The 27,049-nt window shown below is 37.6% G+C and overlaps 1 protein-coding gene across 1 annotated transcript in view; it reads right to left on the bottom strand.

Annotated features, from left to right (window-relative positions):
• The window catches only part of Cmtr1 (Cap methyltransferase 1), a 240,378-nt gene that overhangs the window by 153,033 nt on the left and 60,296 nt on the right, over nt 1-27,049 (bottom strand). Inside the window, exons 6-8 of the mRNA XM_067135097.2 lie at nt 20,325-20,492; nt 8,943-9,135; nt 7,678-7,793 (exon numbers count right to left, since the gene is read on the bottom strand). Of these exons, the coding sequence (XP_066991198.1) occupies nt 7,678-7,793; nt 8,943-9,135; nt 20,325-20,492 (477 nt within the window). The remainder of the gene's footprint in view (nt 1-7,677; nt 7,794-8,942; nt 9,136-20,324; nt 20,493-27,049) is intronic.

The raw sequence follows: 27,049 nt of genomic DNA, 5'->3' as shown, positions 1-27,049 counted from the left end.
ATGATTTCATTAATTGTAAGCTGTTTGAATTTATATTTGTGGTATATTTGAAGAAAATTAAATAGGTATGTAAGTTATTTGATTTTTTTTTTCTTTTCTGTATTTTACCGTCTCAAATTTACGGTGCGGGTCTTTTTCTGGGGCGAGTAGTATTCGGAATTATACAGTAATAAGAAAGTGCGTAAAAACCAAGAAATACTCTCAAAAATAATTGAGTGTATAAAATTCTGTGGTAAATTTGAACTTCCACTACGAGGCCATGACGAGAGTGATCATTCACCAAATCCCAGCATTTTACGAGGATTATTAACATTTGCTGGAAGTTAGATGATTCTATCAAAGCCCATTTATTGAAGACCACCGTCTTTAGGGGAACGTCCAAGGTTATCCAGAATGAGCTTCTTGACGTGTGTAAAGAAGAAATACGAAGCAAAATTAAACAAACAACATTTTTAGCTGTAATGTCGGATGATATGACGGATGTTCCTGAACTTACTCGACAGGTTATTGTCTTCCGGTATGAAGTAGATGTTGCTGTGTACAAGAGATTCTGAGGATTTTTAAATCCTGAAACTCAGAATGCAGAAGGACTTGCACAGTATATTTTAGGGCAGTTAGAGACTGTTTTGAATTGCAAACTTATCACACAAACATACGACAGGGTGGCGGTAATGAGTGATAATAAAGGTGGTGCACAGTCAATAATTATAAAGTCCTACCAACATACACATTTTGTGCACTACCATACGCACCAATTAAATTTAATTATGGAGAAAGCCGCATCACAGAATCGACAAGCCAGAATTTTCTTCAGCAGTCCAGCCACGATACCAGCACTTGTTTTCCAAATCGCCTTCACGGTTAGCCATGTTGTACGATATAACTAAAAGGATCCCTCGTGGATGTAATACCAGGTAGAATTTTAATAACCGACTCATTAATACAGTCTGCAAAAATAAAGTCTCTTGAAGAGTGTTTCCAGGAACTTCAAAATAACGGAAATCAAGCAATTGTACACGCAGCCACTGGGCTTTTACGCATAATAAATGATCATGACTTCAATTTCTGGCTTACATTTTTCCACTGCATCATGCCTCATGTGAACATGTATAGCCAGCTACAACATCGTTTTTCTAACTCACTGAGTGTTCATAAGGCAGTGAATGAACTTCTCCAAGTTATCAATATAGCGAGAAACAAGATCCCTTTCATAGTCGATCAATCTGAAGAAAACCGTCCTCCAGCATGGAAAAGGAAAGGAACAAATGAGAACATAGTTGTAAAAGAGGTGTGTGACACTATTTTCTGTCAGTCAAAAGAAAGATTTTCTTTCACTAAGCATTTGTCCGCTGTGAAGTTGTTCAGTGCATCTCTTTTTGAAGGATCTACTGACTGTCACAATTTTCCATCCAGTGAGCTCGATGACACTATTGAAGCCTACCCGTTGCTTGTGCAAAGAGTGACTGGTGACTGAACTGACTGTTTTATATCAAAGACAGCAGTTCAGAACTCTCTCCAGATTTATGAAGATGTATTTTATTTTTATTTATTTATTTATTGACTTGTGGCGTGGCTCAGGCTATGAAGCCTGCTGTTATGCCAAACCATCTCATATGTATTACATTGTACAAACTACAGAGTATTAGGATTTCTAGTTACATATAATTAATTATAAAATTAAACTTAAATAATAGTTATAAACAAAAGGTAAATTTCTGAGAGTCACTTTAAAAAAACATTAAATACTAATTTCTTAAGTCTATGTACCATTTATAACATGTTTTTTTAAATACATTTCTACTATGTATGTCTCTAATTACAGCCGGAAGGGAATTCCAAGAGCGTATGGTTGCAGGTATGAATGAGTTGCCGTACCCGGTCGTGCGGTAAATTGGGAAGCTCAGCAGGGAAAAGGTTTCTGACCTTGTAGGTATACTGTTTGGAGATGACAAGTATTTAAGATCCATTCTCAGATAACTTGGTGTGTCTGTACGGAGAATGTTGTGAACAAGCGAAACAGAGTGAAGGTTTCTTCTCTCCGCCAAATATAACCACGACAGCTGTTCAAGACAAGGTGATATATGGCAATACCTGGGCATATTTAATACAAAACGGATGCATGTATTATAAGCCCGCTGAAGTTTAGCGTTAAGTGTGGTGTTTAGGTTGTTGTATATTACGTCACCATAATCGAAGATGGGTAGAATTAAGCTTTGAACAAGTAACTTTCTCGTATTCAGAGGAAGGAGATCCCGTAAACGTTTAAGAGAGTGCAAAGAAAGGAATACTCGTTGGCATATTTTCGTCGTGTGCTCCGTCCAGTTTAAGTACTTATCAAAAATGAGGCCAAGGTTTTTTACAGTTTTGTTTATTTGTATTGGTGTTGCGTGGAATAGGATTGGGGGAATTTTAACACTTTTCAGTTTGGTATGATTACTTTTGGATCCAATTATGATTGCTTGCGATTTGAATGGATTGACTTTAAGAAAATTATTTTTAGTCCAGTCTTTTATATTTTCCAGGTCGTCGTTTAGTTTGTTAATGTCTAGTTGGATGTCTTTCGGGTTTGTTTGTATATAAAGTTGAATATCGTCTGCGAAGAAATGGTATTTACACGTTTTTATATGTTCTGGTAGGTCATTTAAGTACAGTGAAAATAGCAGTGGCGCTAGAACACTGCCCTGAACTACGCCAACTTCAGTCTGTTGCCAGTGTGACACTTTCGTACCTGCTGAAACGCACTGCTGCCTCCCAATTAAATAAGAGTGCAACCACGTCAGTGCGCTTGAAGAAAATTTTTGTGCTTGTAGCTTAGCTAATAATATTTCTCTGTCCACACAGTCAAATGCTTTACTTAGGTCTAAAAGTACAAGGATAGTCATTTGTCCGTTGTCCATGCCTGCTTGAATGTCATTTGTAACTTTTAGTAGTGCTGTGGTTGTGCTGTGGTTAGGTCTAAATCCTGACTGGTATTTGTCGAGTAAATTGTGTTTGTTAAGGTAATTTGTTATCTGCTTGTGAACAACCTTTTCTAATATTTTACTAAGACAAGGAAGTATGCAAATAGGTCGAAAGTCTTCGGGTTTTGTTGGATTATCGATTTTTCTTATCGGTCGTATTATGGCACTTTTCCATATATTGGGAAAGATTCCTGTCATGAGTGAGGTATTTATTATGTGTGTAATTGTTGGGAGAACAATTTCAGTGAGTCTTTTAATTAATGTCAAATTTATTCCGTCACATCCTGTAGCCTCTGACTTTATTTCATGAATTGCGTCTCTAGCGTCATCAAGAGTTACATGTGAAAAATAAAATTCTTCTCCATCGTGTTTTGTTTTCGTATGTAGTCTGTCGATTGTTTCCCTTTTAGTTCGTTCGTCTGTATGTGAATTTTGTGAGCAGAAAAATTGATTTAATTCGTCTAATGGCAAGTCAACTGTTATTTTTTAAGATTTCATGTGTGTGGCGTATCTTAGCATTCCTGATGGTCTGAGTTGTTGTGTTACGCAATTTTTTGTACTTTTCGAAATTGTCTGCAGTTGGATTTTTTCTATAATATTTGTAAGCTGCATTTCTTTTCTCCATTTTTAACCTTATGTCTTGCGTCAGCCAAGGTGATGGTTTTCGTTTCACTCGTGCAGTCCGTATGGGGGCGTGTTTGTCATACAGTCCTAAAAGTAGTTCGTTAAACAAGGTTATTTTATCGTTAATGTCTTGTACGAGCTGTATGTTGTGCCACGGTGTTTTGAGTGCGCCCTCAATAAACGCCTCTTCGTTTAGGCTTTTGAAGTCTCGATAGGAAATTAATTTAGGCTCATATTTGGGACATTTCAGTGAGTAAGTTGCGTAAATAAAGTCATGTTGGGAAAGTCCGGGAGCTGGCTGTTGTCCGTAAGTCTGCATTCTGTCAGTATTGTTTGTAATAATTAAATCCAGTAGTGTATGGGAAGTAGCTGTGTGGTGTGTAGGATTTAGGGGAAGGATCGTCATATTGAGTGAGGTAAGCATGCTTTTGAGTTGTCTAGATTCAGCAGAGTCACATTTTATCATGTCAGAATTAAAGTCGCCCATTAAAATAGCATGCTCATACCTGGGTAATAGGTCCTGTAGTGCTTCCTTCAGGTCTTCGATATATCTCGTCTTCGGTGCACGATACACAACACCCAGTAAACACTTAACACTGCGAATTTGTAATTCAATAAATAGGAACTCCGGCCCGTTGTGAAATTCACTTGGTGTTTTGAGTAATTCCTTGAATTTCATATCTTTGCGCAGATATATCCTTACGCCTCCCCCACCTTTTCCTACTCTATCGTTTCTTATCAGTGTGTAACCCTCCATATGTACTAGTGAAGACGGGATACTTGGTTTCAACCACGACTCTGATATTAATATGGCATGGAAGTTGTTGTTAGAGAATATGTCTGAGAATTCAGTGAAATGGGAAAGAAGGCTCTGTGTGTTCACGTGGCCCACCTGCAGAGAGCTTGGAGGTACAGGAGGAATGTCGCTGGGGCAGCCAGCAGTGGTTTGGGAAGGGGTGGTTGTAGTTTGACCGGTCGGCGTTTGGGGAGGGGAGGTTTGCAGGCTGTAATTAGAGACATTTGTTTCCTTTAACCTAAGAAAAGCCAACTTGACAGTTTCTAAATGCTAACTGAACTAGTTTCCTGGAATTTAGTTAAGCCTAATCTAAGTTATCAATTAAATTTAACATATATTTACAAATCTAGGTATTTTCCTATTCAATTAGTTATCGCCTAGTTTTAGCTTAGGCTCATGATTAACTAATGTTGTTTAGTTCTTGGCGATTTGTGACCCGAATTTTCCTGTCAGCTCGTTTCACTATCACTGTCCCGTCCTTCGACCACGTATTTTTTACGCCGTACTTTGAAATTGCCTCCTGGAGAAGCTGTAGTCTCAGGGGAGTGAGATCTTCTCGGATAGTTTTGTTTGTGCCCTTCAGTTTTTTCTTATTTGTGAACATTGCATTCCTTTTCCGATAGGACACAAACTTCACTATTATTGGTCTCGGACGACCGCCTTCTCTTTTCCCTACCCTGTGTGACCTATCAATGTCTTCTAGACTGAGATCGACCCCAATTTCCTCAGCGATATTTAAAATTATGTTGTCCGTGTTCTCATTTGCGGACTCTGCTACACCGAACACTCGCAAGCACTGGCGCCTCGTGTACTGTTCCAGATCGTCGGTCTTCTCCTGTAACTGGGACTCTAGTCTCTTTATGATTTTGTCCCTATCTTCGAGAGCACTCCGCAAGTCTTCAATTACCTTAGTATTGAAGTCTATAGACTCCTGCAATTGTTCTACCACTACCTTTGTCACTTGCTCCTGTATTAGGTGTTGAGTACTGGAGTTAGCGAATGTTGCACAGAAGTATTCACTCTGCTCTGAATAATACTGACCACACTCATGACAACGGCTGAACCCGAAAGGTGCTTCTTTACTTTAAAACGAGTGAAAACGTTTTTAAGGAGTATAATGTCAGAAGAACGACTTTCAGCATTGGCAATAATTAGTGTAGGAAAGAATCTGATGGATAGTATTATCAGTTTCATCAACATAGTGATTGACAAATTCGCTTGTCGTACAGAACGGAGAATGGATTTTGTGTATAACTAAATGTGAGAGTGAAAAAAGAAACAGCTTACTAAAATTAAGTGTATATTATTTCTGTGCATTAAATATTGTTAAAATTTATTGCAGACTTGAAAACTAGAAATCGGTAGTGTTTGATTCATTAAAGTTTAATAAATAGTAAGGATAATTTAAGCGTGTTCTTTAGATTAATCATATTGCAAAGTTAGCTGCAGCCCTACCGAAAGAGATATCCACGAGCTGCCACTGCTACCCACTATGCTTGGTTTCCTCTATCCTTCCACCATTCCTATTCCATCATTTTGTTCCAGTCCAAGAGAAGTAAAAGCAGAAGAAATTTAAGAGAAAGAGAACGGGAGGGAGACCTAGGCCTAGGAGTAGGAAGCAAGCGGCCATGGCCTTAATTAAGGTACCGCCCCAGCATTTGCCTGGTGTGAAAATGGGAAACCACAGAAAACCATCTTCAGAGCTACCGACAGTGAAGTTCGAACCCTATTATCTCCCAGATCCAAGCTTGTCCATATTTTCAAACTCTGTATAAGTTTTAAGAGATAAATTACATAAACTTAGCCCTTAAATAGAATTTTCAATTGCATATTATTTTCAATGTGGAGAACCAGTTGAATTTTGATGATGTGCGACTCTCCCACAATTGATAAAGCCCTCAATTATGTATTACGATGACTATGCAACAAGAACATTTGAACGAAGGTAGGTAATAAATAATCTTTGGTCTTATGTATCATAAATATATTAGATTGGGCAGTGGAAATAAGGCAATTATAGGGGAATGAAACTGATAAACCACACTATGAAATTATGAGTGATCAAACAGCTGTTGGGACAGAAGTAATGAAATGAATAGCAAGTAGTAGTTTGGTTTTGCGCATGGCAGAGGTAGAACAGATGTTGTATTTCCCCTGAGACAACTAGTGGAAAAGTACACAGAAGGCAACAAGAACTTGTCAACAGTCTTCATTGATCTCGAAAAGGCATATGACATGGTACAAAGGCTAGAAATATGGACGTGCCTACAAAAGAAACTGGTTCTGGGAAGTCTAGACGTCTAATCCAAGATATGTACCAGGGCTGCAGAACTATGGTCTGATGTATATCTGCAACTACGGAAGCCTTTGCTATGAATGTAGGAGTATTCAAGATTACGTCCTCAGTCCATTACTATTTGTCATGGACGTGTTGAGAGAAGGGAGTTGGGAAGGAGGCTCCATGCTTTATGATGTTTGCTGATGATGTGGTACTGTATGCAGAGACTGAGGGACTTGCATAAGAATGGTTGGAAGAATGAAGAATTAGAAAACTGAGAAATGAGGATAAGCAGAAGTAAGACAGTTCCTGAGCATGAGAGGAGCTGAAACAGGAATTGAAATGATTTGAATAGAGATCCCAACAGCAAGATCTTTCAGATATCTTGGTACAGTTATCCAATAAGATGGTGGACTACGAAGAAAAAATGAGCAGGATATGGCAGGGATGGTTAACCTGGAGAGAGACCTCAAATGTATTGTGCAACAAGAAGATGCCAGAAAAATTAAAGGAACGTACATAAGTCCCAAGCCAGAAGAATTAATCAGGTGCAAAATCACCGACCTGGCCAGGAATCTAACCCAGGACCTTCTGAACCGAAGGCCTCAACGCTGACCATTCAGCCAAGGAGTCGGACATATAGTTTATTATTAATAATAATACAATTACATCCAATCTCAGAGCCATGGGAATTAACTGTTTATGATTAAAATCCCACGACCCAGCCAGGAATCAAACCCAGGCCCTGAGACTCAACAGCCAAGACACTAACGACTCAGCCATAGAGACAGACATTTTATGAATGATAAACAGAAAACATTCTCTGCTGTAACACATCCTCCAAATATGTACAATAACAGAACATAACTTGTACAAATTCTGGTTAGGAATGAAAGGTAAATATGCATATTTTTGTTTCTCAGAAAGCCAAATTTAGGAATATATGGAAAATCCAACCAATACAAATAGTCAATATACAAGATACTACACAAATTAAAAACACATATTTAAGCCCTTACCCCATCAGCCATCATAAAATGCACTCCATAATCAGTTTGATCAAGTACAAACTGTTTGAAAGCATGAATGTTGTCAGGGTCGAACACATCACCAGTTCCAGCCACACCTCCTTTACCTGAAAACAGTCAATGACTTCACATTACTGCACTGAAAACCTGGTGTACTTGTTGAAAACTATTTCTCCATAGACAGAATAAAATGTTTAATTCCCACAAGACAAGCATAGAATGGTGGGAAAAATATACTGGCATGCAAGAGTCAGAAAGAGGAAAGAATAGAGCCAATGCTACCATGCTGAATAATGATTTCTTGGTGGCCAAAAGACATTGCGTATCCACCCAAACAATAATATGCAAGTTACATGATGTCGTTCCAAAGCCCGGGTCTTGAACTCAAAAAAGATTTTCACACAATCTACAAGATCTACAAGACATAGAGCACTTACTGAGAGAGAGAGAGAGAGAGAGAGAGATAGAGAGAGAGATAGAGGGGGAGAGTGTGTGCGCGCGCGCGCGCGCACGCATGACAAATCGAGCAAACGCCGGGGCTACAATCCTTTTGAAATGAGATGCTCACGGAAAAATGGTTGATTAGTCTCATTATTGTTGAATTGTTAGGAACTGCAGAATCCTGATATATCTGAAGACATGCAAAGAACACCTGGCAAAATAATGTTCAACAATGAATACTCCTTGTTCTGGGAGAACCAACAAACAAGAACTCCATGTGCATTGTGAGAAGTCCATGTGCACTGTTAAGATTAAATAAAACAAGATGAAAGGAGGAGAGGAGAGATATAGAGAAAGAGGTTTCCCTGATAAAGAAACAGTCTTACCCAACAAATTGGAAGAGTTACAGAATGATGACAATGATGATGATGATGATTAGTTAAATTTTAACCTCCTGAGGCCCAGAACATTTCTCTTCTGGCCAAATATCATTAAAGTGTATACTTCTTTAACGGTGCCTTGGTGGGAGACAGTGATGTGAGAAGCATATCACACCATGGTAAATTAATTCCCAAAAAATAGAACACCAACAAAAGGTCAATTTTTACTTATTTTTTTAAATATATCTTTTCTGGGATATTCCATTTTTAAACAGTGCCCTTTTAAAAAGACACCACGCCTCAGGAGGTTAAAGAAGAATCTGAACATTACACAGCTTACTGATGAAAATGAGCAGAATATAAACAGGCTCCGCGTGAGTATGAGAGAGATTTTGAAATAAAACTGAATTCAATAAGATTACAACTAGTACCTACCATAATGAGGCTCAAATGTTTCGCATGGTCCAGCATGGAATTCACTCAGTCGGAAGTCATTCTCCCCTTTAAGTGTGAAACCGAAACCTTTGGAATGCCATTTTCGTCTCCATAAAACATACTCAGAGAAACCCCCAGGGCCTGCACAAACATCTGCGAAGTATAGCAGATCATTTGGTCCAACCATTTTCACCTGCATCATCATAAAAATAAATCAATAATTATTCAAACTACATAAAAATTTCTGTTCTAAGACAAAAGAATGCAAATCAATAAAAAATGTCTTTTAATAATAATAAAATTATTATTATTTGCTTTACGTCCCACTAACTACTTTTAAGGTTTTCAGAGATGCTGAGGTGCCAGAATTTAGTCCCACAGGAGTTCTTTAACGTGCCAGGAATTTTTTTTTTTTTTTTACAAGTTGCTTCATGTCGCACCGACACAGATAGGTCTTATGGCGACGATGGGATAGAAAAGGCCTAGGAATAGGAAGGAAGCGGCAGTGGCCTAATTAAGGTACAGCCCCAGCATTTGCCCGGTGTGAAAATAGTTAAAATTGAAATAATACATAAAGAGGTTCAACCTATTCAATACCAAAGAATAAGAAATGCAGTGATTACATTCTTATTTAATAATAAGTAGAAGTGGTACTGGTTTCGACCCTAGTCCAGGTCATCATCAGCCGATTAAAACATGAAAAACAATGTATAGGAAAAAGAAAATAAAAGATCAAGTTCACTCTGGATCAGTAGAAGAGGCGATATAAAAAATGACGGGGGTAGACACTGTAAAATTCAGAAGAAGTAAAATGTAAGTCACTTAAAAGAAACAGTGCGTAATTTTCTGAGCGGCAGTATGGCACACGCAGTGTTAGGCAAAGTCTTATAATGTTTATGAAAAGCGGAGAATGGTTAAATAAGCTACCTTGTATACACTGTTAGGCACAAAGTCATAACACAATCGACCACATATGAAGATCCATAGTCGTACTGAAGCTGAAGATGAGTAGATCAATTGAAGTAACTTGCCAGCTCCCGGTGATCAGCGCGATATATTCAACATCAGGCAATGTGGTTTCAAACGCCAACGTAAAATGAAGAATAGCTTAAAGATCCAGTATTTGCTTCGGTTGCGGGAATGTAGGTATATATAGATTCATGTAATAAAATTCAATATAATTGAATAAGTAATTGTGATCCTGTAGAATTTTTGGAACAGTTGACGTGAAAAAACAATTGTGAAGAGAAAAAATATAGTAAAAAGCGTAATACCGGAAACAAATAAAAACATATATGCACAGTGCGCTATTTTTAAAAATGTAAAAAATTCAGGTCGTGATTGAAGTCGGCGCAAGTCAAGAGTTAAATTTGAATGAGAAGAACCGAAATGAAGGTGGCAGGTTTTTTTTTTTTTTTTGAGGTGAAAAGAAAGGAGAAATTAATAGAGGAAGAGGAATAGTGGAATAAGAGAAGAATAAAAGAGATTGAAGTTAAATGGTGTTGAGGAAGGATAAGATATGAAGATGAAGGAGGGGTAGTTTAGGGCGGGTTAGGAGGGTGGGTTATTGGAGGTAGAAAATGTGGGCAGGAACTTTGTAAGGCATGGAAAATAGAATTGGGGTTTTGAAATTTAGAATTTTTGAGAAGAAGAATTAGGAAGTCGAAAACGATGTTGGGTTTTTTGGAAATGTCGTTTAAATTGAAATTAGGGTTGAAGTATTGGTCAAGGTGAATAAAGCGATTTTCAGTAGTGTTTAAGAGGGGGCCTGTTAATGATTTTAAGTATTTTCATGTCTTTTTCAATATTGGTGAAATTATGCTTGGAGTCTTGTATGTGTTGTCCTATGGCGGAGAATCTTTTGTATTTAATGGCGTTGATATGTTCGGAGTATCTGATATTGAAGTTGCGGCCAGTTTGTCCGATGTAAGAGTTGCAGTTGTTACATTTGAATCTGTATACTCCAGATTTAGAAAAAGCATTAGATTTATTTAGTGATTTAGAGTTGTGTAAAATATCAAAATTTCTATTGTTAGTTCTAAAGGAAATTTTCATGTTGTGTTTTTTAAAAACATTAGTTATTTTATAAGCATCTTGAGTGAAAGTGAAAGTGGAAAATGCAGTTGGTTTTGTTATTTCTTTAGATAACGTGGTTTTAGGACGGTGTTTGAATTTGTTGATGATACGATTTATGAAGGAGTTGTTAAAGCCATTGAATTTAGTGATGTTACGGATGGTGCTTAATTCATTATTTAAATCTTTTTTGGACATAGGGGTGTTGAAGGCACGAAAAATTAAGCTGTTATAAGTAGCACGTTTATGTGCTTGAGGGTGCGAAGAATCTTGTCGTATTGTGGTTGCTGTTTGGGTAGGTTTTCTGAATATTTTGTAAGATAAAGAAGAAGGATGTCTAGTGATAGTTAAGTCTAGAAAATTAAGAGTTTTCAATACGGAACAATGAAATTTTTATCTTTAAATGGTGTGAAAATAGGAAACCACGGAAAACCATCTTCAGGGCTGCCAACAGTGGGGTTCGAACCCACTATCTCCCAGACGCAAGCTCACAGCTGCGCGCTCCTAACCGCATGGCCAATTCACCCGGTGCCAGTAAATCTACTGACACGAGGCTGATGTATTTGAACACCTCCAAATACCACCTGTTCGAACAGGATTGACCCTGCCAAGCTGGCATTAGAAGGCCAGCACCTCAACTGTCTGAGCCACTCAGACAAAAATGCCTTAAGATAATACTGGTTATGATGGTCCAGACAGACAGGTGTCAAAAAAGTGGCTGCACCTGAACAGTAGATGTAGGGAGAGAAAGAAGCTTCTGTGATAAAGAAACATTCTTACCCAACCAGTTGGAAGAGTCACAGTCAGTTCCACCTCAGACCACAGTACAGTTACATGATACATGCACTTGCAGAGATGCAGTAGATTTGCTTCTCAAGAAATAGCAGTAAAGTGCCCGCTTAAAACAGTAAAAACAAGAACAGAAACAATGTCGCCTCGCACAAATCTGGCCGGACGAATCAACACGATGAGCTTTACGGACGAAGTGGACGAGGAACTGATTAAAGAAGTTCGAATACACCCAGTGTTGTATAACTTACAACACAAGAGCTATAAAAACAACGTTGTGAAAGACAACATATGGAAAATGATATCACTGAAGTTGGATAGAACAGCTAATAAATGTTGCTAGTTTTATGTATTATATGATGGTCTTGAGAAGAAAAGAGTTCGTAAAAACAGTAACTCCAAAAACGGAGGTACCAGACGATTAATGTTAATTTACTGTCATTTGGAACCTCCGTTCTTGGGATTCTTTGTTTTTTCATTGATGTGGTAGCTGCCTCTGTGGATCGGTGGTAGGGTGTCTATTATTATTATTATTATTATTATTGATGTTACTTATAACAAATATAATGAGTTCAGTTTCAAAGGATTAAATAATTAACAGATTTAGAAATGATATATCAACCAATAAATCCATTACTTTAATATCAAATATGCCAATATATATAATTTTACAAAATTTGAGTTCAGTATTGTTCATTTAATAAAATCACGTGTTTTATTTTAATAACGATGTTCATTCCGTTATTATGCTAATTGGGTCACAGAAAAAGTAAACTATAGGTAAACAAATACATGTTTGTCCATTAGAAAAAAACTTCCACTCCACCCTGTTAGCATATTCTCTTTGTCATACCGATTCTCTCTCCCTGCTACAAAAATATTTCTTGAAGCTGTCTCTTATCATGAAGGCATCATGTATAGAATTACCTCCGTTGTCAGCTGCCAGAGGAATCATGTTTTCTTCTGTTAATTCCAAATAGGCAATAAAGTGTTCATTTGGGCAAGGAATTCGCTCATTCCGGAGAAGGTTGTGGACGATACAGGCTGACATCACAAGATCATCAACAGTTTCAATTGATACTGCTATAAGGGGTGAAGAAAACCCTCCAGTACTGACACATAATCCGCTTCCTCTTCCAACAGTAGCGCACAGGCTGCGAGACATGTGCTCGGCAACTGATCCGCTTCGCAGCCTGGGAAACCACGAGCCTCGCAGCGTCATTGGGATGAAAGTTCGCAACGTCGGCCTCGCACCTCGCATGCGTCAGTTCTGAGAAACCAAGCCTTAAGTGGTATATTCCGAGCTGTCAGCAGAGAGATGTTGTGGAATGACATTAGTAGACGGATAAGTTTGAGTGGTGTCTTTAAAAGTAGGAAAGATCACAATATGAAGATAAAGTTGGAATTCAAGAGGACAAATTGGGGCAAATATTCACTTATAGGACGAGGAGTTAGGGATTGTAATAACTTACCACGGGAGATGTTCAATAACTTTCCAATTTCTTTGAAATCATTTAAGAAAAGGCTAGGAAAACAACAGATAGGTAATTTGCCACCTGGGCGACTGTCCTAAATGCAGATCAGTATTGACTGATTTATCGATAGGACCACTAATAACATAAATATTTGAGAATTAAATTTTAGGCCGCCCCTAAACTACCATTTCACTCAGCGTAAATAAAATTATTTATGGCCTAGATTGTAGCAACTTATTCCCCGACTTTACATACCGATTTTTATTACTCTTCAGCCGTTTTTTCGTGATGCGCGTACGTACATACAGACAGAAATTACGGAAAATTAAGAAGTGCATTACCTTGTTGCTGTGGGCACGACCATCCAGAAATACCATTATTTTTAAATTCTGAGCAATGTACAGACAAAACTCTTGTTTTATATTATTATTATTATTATTGTGCTATTACGGCCGCATTGGACCATAGTAGTCAATTTCTGTCTGGTCTTCTATGATGTATGGTTTTTTTCTTTTCTGTTCCTCCAGTATTTCTTCAGTCTACGTGATCTTCGTTGTCGTTCCTCTTCTGAAAATATCCTTTTAGTTGTTTCACTTTTATCATGTTTTGGTAGGAATCTAATTTTACTATTCTTCAATTTATTTACTTTGATTTATTCTTTAAATCCTCCAGTGTTATGTCTAATTCTTTCATGTCTTCTTTTATTTCTTTTATCCAGACAGGTTGTTGTGTTTGTTTCCAAAGTTTTCCCAAAATTCTGCATATTAACCTGTCTTGAGGTGTTCTCAACAGATGACCAAAGAATGATATTCTCTTCTTATGAAATCCGTTATAGGTTCTATTTCCTGATATAATGCTGCATTTGGGATGATACGCCATTCTCCTTCTTTTTGGTACTTCTTACAAACCTTTTAAGTGCTGAGTTACCAGTTGACTGTTTGGTACCTCAGTGCTGAGTTTTTTCATTCGTATGTAAACAAATTTGTAGAAGCCTCAATTTTTAACTTATCAGTGGGGTGATTAGCTTAAAGTGTTTATAAATGTTGGTTGTTTATTAATCTAAATGCAAATGGAAAATCCTACATTTATGTTCAATATTATTTTGAGAGAAACCAATATTACACTTATGTGCCCATGCGTGCATTATCTTTATACAAAGTAAAGAGCCCAAAATAAGATTATTTCCTAAAATCTGTAAGCAACTAATACATGTAACTTCTTAGAAGTATGTAAGTTGATATTTTAAAATACTTTCCAAACTTGGAATGTGGTGATAGTTAAATGTTTTCTACTGGTTGTTTGTGGTGCCGATTTGTTCAACTATCTGCACCAACTCCACTGGCACAAAAGTTTCTAAAAAATCAATGATTTTTGGGTTGTCATCAAACACTACTTGGCCCTCAGAGCCTGTCACAGTTACCTGAAACTCTGGTGAAGAAAATTAATCCAACCGCCACGAAATTAGCAATAAAATAGCTTTTGTACTCACAGTGTTTTTCTTCTTTCATTTAGAAGGAGGCTCTGTTTCTCTCTCACATACAATATTTTCGGCACTCTCTCTATCACTCTCACTTTCAAAATCGCTTAACAATTCCTTGAAATGATTATCTCCATCATCACTTTCTGCTGTGGTTAACAACTGAAAGATTCTGTGATCCGAAATAACATCACTCCAAGAGCAACTAAATTGTTGTTCCGCCATGTTTGTTTACATCACAGATGAACTCCACAGACGTCAACAAAAAGCTCTGTAAGTTACTTCCCAAAGCTATAATCTCTGATCAGTTAGTTCTACATAATGTCCAACAGATGGCAGAACATGTCAGAGATCAAATTCGCACTCGAAAGTGAACCGGGAAACTAAAAAAAAAATTCTCGCGCACCGTCTATAGATGGGCGTAGCACTGGTGGACCGGCCGCGTCAGCCCGTCTATAGGCGGGCGTAGCACTCATCGGGTTAATGCATTTTCTTACTATTCTTTCTATTTTTAAAATTTTGTCTATGTTATTCTTTTGCTTTAGTTTATATAATGTTTTAGTTCCATAAGTTATTTCAGGTTGGACTACAGTCTTATAATGTTTCAATTTTGTATTTCTTGACAAACATTTCTTGTTGTATGTATTTCTGGTTACTTTTTGGGCTCCGGATAATTTATTTGTTCTCCCTGTCCAAGAAATTTTTTCATTTAAATTGTATGTTATAGTTTCTCCAAGGTATTTAAATTGTTTTACAATTTCTATTTCTTTCCCACATATCAGAACACTGCTTATTAAAAGGAGATCTATTGCCATTATTTTAGTTTCTTCCAATGAAATTGTTAATCCTATTTTTTTTTTAGCAATAGTTTGGAGACTTGTGATTTGATTCCAAGCTTTATTAAGGTTATTAGCTAATAGTGGCAGATCATCTGCAAATCCTAAGTTATTTAGGCTAATTTCATCTTTAGTGTAACCAATTTTTAATATTTTTGTTATTCTCTTTATACCATTCTCTCATCAAGTATTCCAGAGTACAATTAAACAAAAGTAGAAATAGTACATCACCTTGTCTTAGTCCTGTTCTGATTGTGAATGCTTCAGATAATTCTTCTCTCAACTTCACCTTTGATTTAGTGTTTGTTAATGTTAAGCTTATCATTTTAACAAATTTACGATGTAATCCAAAATTTCGTAATATTTTTAATCCTGAAAGTCGGTGAATGCAATCATAAGCTTTCCGAAAGTCTATGAAAGTGATAATTTGTTTCTGTCTTCTTCTGTAGATGTCCATTAATAATTTTAGTGTTATGTTTTGATCTGGACAACTACGCCATGGTCGAAATCCTCCCTGGAACTCCCCTAATTCTTTTTCCAGTTGACATTTGCACCGATTGTAAATTATTCTTGAGAATATTTTATAAGTACAATCCACGAGGGATATTCCTCTATAGTTATCAGTATCTGTTCTATCTTTTTTGTGTAAAGGGTGGATTACTGTAGTTATCCAATGAAACAGTAATTTTTCATCATTCCAAATTTTTATCAAGCATTGGTGAAGTGATTCTCAAATTGATTCTGCTGCATTTTTCCACAACTCAGCAAATAATTGGTCTTCCCCACAAGCTTTATAATTTTTCAGTTCTTTAATGACTTTATTAACTTCATCAAAGCTGGGGGAATCAATATTCTCTGGTGGAGTATTAATGGGGATTTCCGTGTTTATATGAAGTAGTTCTTTTGGTTCTTTACAATTCAATAATTTATTGAATGTGTCTGCTAGAATTTGTGTATTATCTTTATCATTATGTGCCATCTTTCCGTTCTTATCTTTCAGCATAAGTGTTGGTGGTTCATATTTTTGAAGTTGTTTACTAAATATTTTATAGTAATCCCTAGAATTGATCTTTATGTGATCTGTTTCTATTTGTTGAATAATGCTTTTTTGATGTTGTCTTTTAATATTTCTGATTGTTTTTTCGGTTAGTTTTCTTTGCTTGGTAAATTCTTCATGCGATGTCTTTGTTTTCTGACTTTGATGATTTAACCATGCCTGATATCTACTTTCAAATGCTTTATCGCATACCCCATTCCACCACTGATGCTTTTTCCTTGGACTTAGCAAGGCTATTTTCTCAGCTATGTCTTTTAGTTTCGGGATGATCTCTTCTAATTTATCTGTTTTATCAATGTCTCGAGTTAGTTCTTTATACTGTTCATTGTTTATTAGTTTATGGGCGATCATAAACTTTTCTCAATTTACATTTTGATTTTGGTGTCTTTACTGGTGTGAATTTAATTTTGATTTTCACCATGTAATGGTCAGATCCTATGTCTATTCCTCTAAGTACTTGGATTTCCTTATGATAATTCTTTTCCATACAAACATGATCTAATTGCCATTCACCTTTTCTCCAATCTGGGTGTTTCCATGTCTTAAGTTTATTGGGTTTTCTCATAAAATACATAGATTTTGATATAATATTATGGTTACTACAAAAGTCTATCAATCGTATGCCATTTTTATTGGTCTGTTTTTGAGCTGGTCATTTTCCTATTATGTCCCTGTATCTCATTTCTTTACCTAATTGTGCACTGAAGTTGCCTATTAACATTTTGGTATGATTATTATTTATATTTGTCACTGTTTGATCTAGGAGGTCCCAGAATTCGTCCACCTCTTCTCTGGTTTTTGTCCTATTGTTTTTATCATTTGTAGGAGCGTGGGCGTTAATTATTGTGTAGATTTTATTTGATGCCTTTATTGTTAGCATCGCGAGTCTTGGGGACTGTACCTGAAAATCTATTTGAATCAATTATTTTCAAGTTGACTATGAATCCTGTACCAAATTGTGGACAATTCCTCATCACTCTTTCTCCAGGGATGCCTTTGTACACTTTATACCCTTGGGATTCCATGGGTTCCTGGCCTGAATTCCTCATCTCTTGTAGTCCTGCTATAAGGATCCCTTGTTTGTCTAGTTCATTAGTTAGGATTTTTAATTTTCCCACCTGTGCCAGAGAGTTGATGTTATATGTTGCTAAACAGTTTATCTGTTTCACTTTTAATCTATGGTTTAGCTGTAGGTTTTTCTTGGGTATTTTCAGATGCTCAGACTCATCTGACTCATCTTTCAAGCGACTGCCCACCGTATCTGATTGCAGTCTTCCCTGGCTAGTACCAAGCGGTGGAAATTTACCGAAAATATCTCCGTCCATTCTTGACTGTCAAAGGCATATAGCCTTGGATAGAGCAAGCTCCGAGTTACAACTATGGTTGTGAACCACAGACATTGCCTCAAGATGTTCTCTGGCTGTCATTTTACAGCATTGAGCCAACCCTCCTCCTTTCCCTGGGCTTGGGACCGGCAACAGCAACTACCGAGCTACTCAATCCACCCAGTAGGTACTGCAGGCTTGTCTTGTTTTATATATACAGATAGATTATTTTCACAGTTCTAGCATAACAATGTCCGGCAATTATTGTTGTGTAATCTTTCAAAATAAGGAACTTTTAACCTTATAGTTCAGAGGATTGCTGTGTAAAATTTACTGGTAACGGTGAATATTAAAATACAGGGTCTCCCACATAAACTACAACCGAATGCACACTGTTTGTAGTCTGTGCTACGACAGCTGCCTCAGCCGAACTTATGACGTGTGCGGCCGCCCTGTTTTAAGCGTGTGTATCTTATATGAAACGTTACCTTATAAAAGATGTTGGAAGTGTCATTCGTCATGGGTTATATAGGCACTGTATCTGGTAACCACGTTCTGGCCGACGCGAGTGAGTTCTGTCATTGTAATGTTTCTGATGTCATTCATAATGTTTTCTTTCAGTTCCTCCTAAGTGTGAGGATTTATTCCATATACTTTTTCTTTCAGTTTACCCTACAAATAAAAATCACACTGCTGGATCTGGATAATGAGGGGAAAATAGACCAGCACTAATCACTCTGTCTGCAAACACTTCCGAGATTGTAAGAAGGGAATCTTCTGCTGTATGAGCAGGGGCTGAATCTTGTTGCAACCACCCATGCGATTTTTCTTCTTCCGTTAACTGATGGAAGAACGACATCAAAATGTCATCTTGGTATTTCTCTGCATTTGCTGTCGTCTCAAAAAAAAAAAAAAAGGTCCAATTATTCATCTTGCACTAACAACACACCAAACACCAATCTTCCTATCATAATGAGGGAATTTATAAACCCCATTAGGATTTTCTGCATACCAATATCAATGAGTTATAACTGTTCACATGACCATCAATATGAAACCAGGCCTCATCCGAAAAGAACACCAGCTGAGGGTTAAATAAACCATCATTCAATGATAGAAGATACCACTCACAATATCTTACTCTTGTGGCTGGATCAGCAGGTTTTAAACAATGGACCCATGTAAACCTGCACAGTTTAATGTTTCAGAGTTTTGTAGCTCCGTTTGCAGAAGAAATCGAAAACCCTACTAGTTGTGCTAATTTTGTAAGTGATTTATTCGGTGACTGTTCAAGATTTGCACCAATGTCACTTAGCTTTTCCTCTGTTAAAACTGTTTGTGTGCATGCATGTTTTTTACTGAGCACTGGGCCAGTAGTTTCAAATTTATTTACGACGTGAATCTGTGCTTGTGAAGGTGGTACTTCACCAGAAAATTGCTGAGCAAATGGACCGTGTACCCACCAAGCCGACTTAAAATAACTTTTACATACGATAATACGGTGTTGCAATGATAACTGTCTCACCATGTTAACAGCTGAGATTAAGACTGGCAACTGATGCTTGTGAGGTCGAAGACATGCATGCTGTTTGCAAGGTTAAGAACTAGGCATGAGCCTCCAATACTGCAGCTTACGTATTGGAGAGTAAAAACACCGCTTCGGCGGTCTTGGTTTATATGGGAGACTCTGTATTTATGGCTTCCTACTGTACTTCATGCCGGCCCTGTGATGTAAGGGTAGCATGCCTGCCTCTCAACCGGAGGCCCCAGGTTCGATTCCTGGCCAGGTCAGGGATTTTTCTCTCAACCTGAGGGCTGGTTCGAGGTCCACTCAGCCTACCTGATTAGAATTGAGGAGCTATTTGACAGTGAGATGGCAGCCCCCGTCTCGAAATCCCAGAATAACGGCCGAGAGGATGCATCATGCTGATCACACAGCCCCTCATAATCTGCAGGCCTTCGAGCTGAGCAGCGGTCGCTGGACAGGCCAAAGCCTGCCGAGGGGTTTGGTTTGGTTTTTACTGTACTTCATAGTTGCAGATGGCCTGTATATAATGGTACATTTGTTTACTTCTGGGTTCCTTTCCATTACATGTAAAGTCTTCTAAATGTTATGTCAGTAAAGAAAGTTACAAAAACAACTGCCAGAGAAGTTCAGTTCAGGGAAAGAGGTAAAACAAATGTGGTGTTATGTTAACATTTTCCCAGAGTGAATCAGAATAAGTGTAGTATTACCAACCGTCTTGTGCATACAACATTAGTTACTTGTTACTTGCCAAAAATTTAACATCGAAGTATACATAATCTTAAGAGCTTACGCATTTCTGAAACCTAATTATTGCAGTCTTACCCCTAGTTCATCCTTGGGCTCAGTAAACATAAAATCAAACACTCGGTCCATATTTGCCATTTTTACTGCAGCTCTGTTCAGGAAAATGGCTCCACGTATTGTTTCAAATGGATTAGAGCGAGTACGGGCTTTCCTCATCTCTTCAGGCTCAAGTTTATCGAAAACACTCTGCAAAAAAAAAAACAGTATTAAGAGATTATACACACAAAAATATAAAGTGTGTGTGCAAAGATATATGAAAGCAGCTGAAGGGAACTGAATGAACATCAATATTACAATAACTCTTACAGAAATGACATACATACAGTGGCAGCAGAAATAATAACGCAATCAATTCTTGCACTTTCATTTTAACTGGACTTACGAATTTAAATTCAATTTATTTTGGTCTAATGGAAAAATGTACATGAGAAGGCCTTAAGTCAAATACGATCCCAAATTTACAAAGAAGATAAATTTGGAGGGGGATCAATAAAATAAATAAAATATTTATTATTTTTGGGGTGTTTTTCCCATAATGATGTCTAGGCCCCATATTCTGGATTGAGAACGATGACAAAAGAGATTTAGAGAGATTCAAAATGATACTATGCTACCATATGCGAGGGAAAACATGCCAGCCAATTGGCTTTGTCAGGATGATAAATAACAATCTGAAGCACTCCTCAAAATTTGTCAAGAAATGGTTTGAAGACAGCAAGGTGCTGTTATCCGTTGGCCAACACAGTCACTTGACTTGAACCCAATTGAAAATCTGTGGAGGGGTAGTGAAGAAAGCTATATTGATGGAAAAATTTACCATTAAAAATCAGTTGTGGAAAGAAGTTCAGAAGCTTGGATCAATATTCCAAAGGTAATATGGAAGTGTTTGGTGGATTACATGATCAAAACTGCAAGAAAATGCTAGAAAAGCAAGGGAAATGCTACCAAATATTGACTTGAATCAAATGAAAGAGTTGTGGCCAAATTAATTTTTGTTCTTTTAACACGCTCATGACAATGTTCTTATTCTTTCTGTTGTGCACTTCTAGTAAAAGAAAAAAATATGATTTTGTAGTTCTGAAATTTGAAGAACAATAAATCATAATGGTTGTTGTATCGATCTGCAAGTTGACTTACTGAAAATGTTCACAAATTTCATTGTGACGTTTAAAAAACTAGACTTTACGTTGTCATTCTTATTATTTCTGCCACCACTGTACTTAACATACTCCTTTATAGACCGTAATAGCTTCCAAGAAGCATCTGTGAAAAATGCCTCCACAATCCTCTATTTGCAACTAGCACTACGGCCTCTTTTACATCTATATATATATGCCCTTAAAATCACAGAAAATTGAGTCCATCCATAGTCTCCTAGATCTACCACTGCTTCTCTTGCCCTCCTAGGTAACATACCCTGCTCCATTTGTCTCATAAAACCGAACCATTAATTCATATACATAAGTTCTATATGCCCAATGTCTAGTACCAAAAACATTAATATCAGGGTCACATTTATACAGAAAGGCACCAGACATACCTTTTTTTTTTTTTAACTGTGCCAAGAAACATTTGAAAAAAGATCTAATCAACTCTAAGAGTAATGTAGTGCCCTTCTTTATATCAGTAGTTTTTAAATTAATTAAAATGGCACCTGTTATAATATTAATCCCCTCCTCTTGCCTGTCAATAGAAGCAAGCCTTGTGAAAGCCCCCTGTATCTTGGCAGCAGGACGCTTGGGTACAAAATAAGCAGCATTCAGTTACAGACTGTGTATGTGAAATTTGTTCTAGGCAAAGATCAATATCAATACAGTATAAAACCACTCTTACATTCCCAGAATTAATGTTTTCCCACAATTTACAACATTTTTTCTGAGTTCTTTCAATTTTTCTGTGTTCACAATGCAGTCCAGTCCCCATGTTTAAATTTACTTCTTTTTTTTTTTTTAATATTTTGCCATTTACACATTGTAGACCAGCAAACATAATTGTGATATAATTTAATCCAGGTTTTTGGCACGCAATCTAGCGATTAGAAATTGTATACTACCACCTCCCCTACCCAGCCTGCTAACATTCTGATGGTGAACGTTTTTCAACCAACGGGACTCGAACCGGCTAACCTCGGTGTCAGACCGTTTCGACATCAGTGCCTTAACGATCATGGCCACCAGGCGGGCTCCATATGACCAACATGATTTTTAAAATTTTTAAATTTTTTTCCTGCGAGTTTAGCAAGTTCTATAGGTCCTCAAAAATCATAATTTGAAGGCCTAACAGATGGTGTTGTTCCAATGATGAAATATTACCTGCTGATCTTTTCAGCCAGTGCGACCACGGACAATATATTGTCCTATATGGTCCTATAAAGATTAATATCTGAATGTCTCTTGAATTATAAAGATACTAAAATAAACCAGGGTGTCAATTTTGTGCCATAGTAATTCCTTAAGGTGCAGGGAGCCGACAACACAGAGTTGTTACATTTAAACACCTTCAAACATCAGCGATCTCAAATATGATCCAATTTGAAAATTTGGAAACAGAAGAATGACAACAAACCGACTACACCACATACCAGCGGGATCAGTAAATACATATCAAGGTGCGTCCACACCAAGATGTTTTCGTTAACTTTGTTAATGAACAATGTTCATGAACATTTTTGGGTGTTAATACACAAAATAGCGTGTTTTCGAGCATGTTGATAAACAAAATTTCTTTTATCTTCTGTGAATGAAACTTTTCATTAACTTTTTGTTTTTTCATTAACATTTCGGCTCGCACATGCGCAAGCACGCAATTAGAGCATGCAAATTTGTAGCGCGGAATACAATGATTTCTTATTTTTTCTAAAAATTTACTATCAAATCGCAAACGAAAGTTCTAATATACAGTACCTTTAATTCTGTATGATATTCTTTTAGCTGTGTTCTAATGTAGTTTCATTTCCAGCTGCGCTCCTCGTTGAATAACCTAACCTCCCATAATTGCTTTTATATCATCCAGATAATACTACCCTAAATAGGTTAAATGAAGATTTTCTTTATTTCGTACCTTTACTAATTTCTTGATACTGTTGTATAAAACTTCAAACACCTCAGACACAGTAACGGAAATTGCTTATTTTGATACTCTAGACAAATAAGTATATAAGTGAAATGTCACCAGTTGCTAGGAGTCTTAAAGTTATAGCCTATCTATAAAAGAAAATAGCCTGTCATTAGTGGAGCCGGCTTTCCGATAATCTGTATCATTACTTGCAATTTCAGACCCAATTATTGTCAACAAGAACTGAAAGTCATGTGGGGACATTCTCAAGAGAAATTTGAAAGCCTGCTGCATCATGAATTAAAAGTTCTGACATAAGTATTCTTTCCAAACTTAATTCTACTCGCCTTTCTACTATTTTTCTTTGCCACACTTCGCATCTCCTAAACAAGTAGCAATATACATAGAAAAGGAATGGTGTGCCTTCTCCAGTTTAATGATTCAAAATAAACTCAGTTGTCAGAACGGCTATTTCAGCATTAGACTTTAGAACGTTAATGTAAAATCAAGAAATGCTAAACCAATGTTGGCAACTGGGAGGATGTGTCCAATTGACTGATGTGAACCCATGTTCATGAGGGCCCACAACATTTTGAACAACAGGGACAAAGGCATTGACAAGGAGATTGCAGAAAAGAACAAGAAAATCTCAGAAGATATGACCACCCAATTCTACAACAGCTTAGGCTGTTTTGATGACCTAGCATTGTGGCAGAATTGCTCTCTTTAGCTACCTAGGAATTCATGATCAATGACCTTGATGCATTCGGAAGACATCATTATACTCGCTGGTAAGTGAATGCCTACGATCATGACGATGATGATGATGATCTATATTTAACTCTTTAACATGTTAATATTCTGCAATATTAATACATAATAACCATTTCACAAGTTTCAAAATCACAAATATGAGAGAACAAGTACACAAATGAAACCTGTAAAATTAGGGACAAGAAAATTTTGCCCTGCAAAATCCTATCCACAAGAAAAGACAATTTCCATCAGAAATTTAAAAACAAAATCACACAAACTTTCCATAATTCATGGGATAATTGTACTGAAACCTGAACAAGAATGAAAGAAAGATCAAATATTTCTGATAATAACAAGAATAGTAATACTTTGGAAATCATCCAGGCCTACCTTGAATGAAGCAGAAGCTAGGTGCTTGGGACTTAAAACTTGCAAGATGATTTTGTCTTTTTTGATGCCAGAAGTTCTTCCTGAATTTCCATAGCACAAAAAAAAAAAAAAAACTTCAAATAATCATAAATATGTTTGGAAATTAAATGGCATGTTCTTCGTTCTATCCTAAGTGTTGTAACATGAAGTTCATAGTTGGTTAACTTCCATGAATGCTGTAAAAGGTACCGTATTACCCCATTAACTACTCATGGGCTCTACCTTCAAACTAACGATAGTCTCTATTTCCATTTACACTTTCTGAAAAGTTAATTAATTTATTCAACTTTTGGAAATCCACTACTGCAACACTGACACAGTAACAGATCAGGCCATACAGTAAACAACTCAACGCCAGCTGGTGGGCAACGTAATAACCCAACTTGGTAAAGGAGCCAAATGGCAAACACACTCTCTTAGAAAGATGATGGTTCTTCAGTGACTGAAATGTTTGGTGAAAACCCCCAAGTAGAGTTTTCTCCATGGCAAAGGCATTTGTTCCTACGATAAGGACGGTATGTTGTATAATCTTCCAACATGAAGAGAAGAAAAAGAAAATACCCATAGTCCCCCCTGCATTGAAGGGCATGATAATGCTAGGAGACTTTCAGCTATGTCGAAGAAAGGTCATGACATTGTGCAAAATGCTACTTCCTAATGCACACAATTAGAACAGCTTGTAGGAGAACAATTAACAGAATTGGATGCAGGGCTTGATCAAATAAAAAGGGGAATATTTAGCTTATCAGAAGTGAAATGAGTAGGAGAAACCATACAAGATACAGAAGATAGATTCCTCTTCTTCACTGAAATTGAAGGATTATCACACATTAAAATCGAATTCTGTGATTAACAGAGCCCATCGCATCGGTTTAGATTTCGAGCCAGAGACCGAGTTTAACCATTTGAGAGCTGCATTATAGGTGTACAGCTTGAAATGTCTTCTCTCCAAGTAGCCTCTGAATTTGCCCATGGCCCACACCACGGCTAAGTCTTCCTTCTCGGCAGGCAGTAGTGTTGTTCGGTGGGAGATAGCTTTGTGCTGGCATACTCAATGTCCCTTCCACCGTCACTCTTCTCCTGGAATAACACTGTTCCTAAGCCGGAATCGCTTGCACCCGTCTGCAGGCACATCTTCCATTGAGGGTCGAGATGGGCTAAACTGGGAGCGTTGCATACCGCAGCCTTAATGCCTTGGAATGCTGCCTCTTCCTTGCTGGTCCATTGGAATGGGCAGTAGTGATGGAGTAGATCAGTGAGTGGTATTGCCTTTTCTTCAAAGTGTGGCACGAAGCTGCTATACTATCCACACAAGCCAAGGAACTGACGTACTTGTCTCTTGATCCACGGGCGTTCAGTTTCTCCGCTAGCTCGATTCTTCTCCGGTTGCCTTTCTCAACCTTCAGAAGTTAGGACATGGCCAAGATATTCTACGCGGGGCTGGGTGAAGTAGCACTTCTCCAGTTGGCAAGTCAGTCCACGAATTTTCAGTCGACCGGGCAAGTTGGCTGTGCGGTTAGGGGCGTGCAGCTGTGAGCTTGCATCCAGGAGATAGTGGGTTCAAATCCCACTGTCGGCAGCCCTGAAGATGGTTTTCCGTGGTTTCCCATTTTCACACCAGGCAAATGCTGAGGCTGCACCTTAATTAAGGCCATGGCCGCTTCCTTCCAACTCCTAGGTCTTCCCTATCCCATCGTCGCCATAAGACCTATCTGTGTCGGTGCAATGTAAAGCCGCTAGCAAAAAACAATTCAGTCATTCCAGCACTTTCTTCAGATGTACAAGGTTTCTTGAAAATTCTTGCTGTGGATTAAGATGTCGTCGAGATACACTTGGCATAAATCTCCAACATATCCTGACAATACCTTATCCATCAGTCACATGAAGTTTGCAGGAGCATTCTTCAATTCGAAAGGCATTACTGTAAACTGGTACAATCCTCTCAGTGTCATGAAGGTGGTCAGTGGCCTAAAAAACTTTCCTCGACCTCCAGTTGCCAGTACCCAGAGTTGAGATCCAGTGTTCTGAAAATCCTACATCCACTTGTTTCTACTTGTTTCAGTGAGTCCTTCAGGTCAGGCATGGGGTAGGCGTCACTGAGGGTCTTCTCGTTTAACTTGCGGAAGTCCACACACAAGCAAATTATCACAAAATAATTTATTCTATCGTACCACCTATTCAATACATGCCACGGTGGTATGATAGAATAAATTATTTTGTGATAATTTGCTTATAGTCAGCTTCAATACGGGCCAACCATGAGAATTATCTCTTGCAAGTCCATACACAGTCGATACTCCCCATTCTTCTTCTTCTTATTCGGTAGGACGATACGTCAAGCCCAACAGGATATAGAGGGTTCGATGAGACCTTGTCCTTCCATCTCTTGAAGCTTCTCAATGCCAAAGTTGTGCTTATCTGGGTTGATTGGATATGGGCATTGCTTGATGGGTAAGGAAGTGCTGCATTCAATGGTGTGCGTTACAGAAGAAATTTCTGGTCAT

Source organism: Anabrus simplex, chromosome 1 (genome assembly GCF_040414725.1).
Source record: "Anabrus simplex isolate iqAnaSimp1 chromosome 1, ASM4041472v1, whole genome shotgun sequence".
Taxonomy (NCBI): domain Eukaryota; kingdom Metazoa; phylum Arthropoda; class Insecta; order Orthoptera; family Tettigoniidae; genus Anabrus; species Anabrus simplex.
Note: the sequence above shows the minus strand (reverse complement) of the source record. Positions and strands in the feature narration are given on the sequence as shown.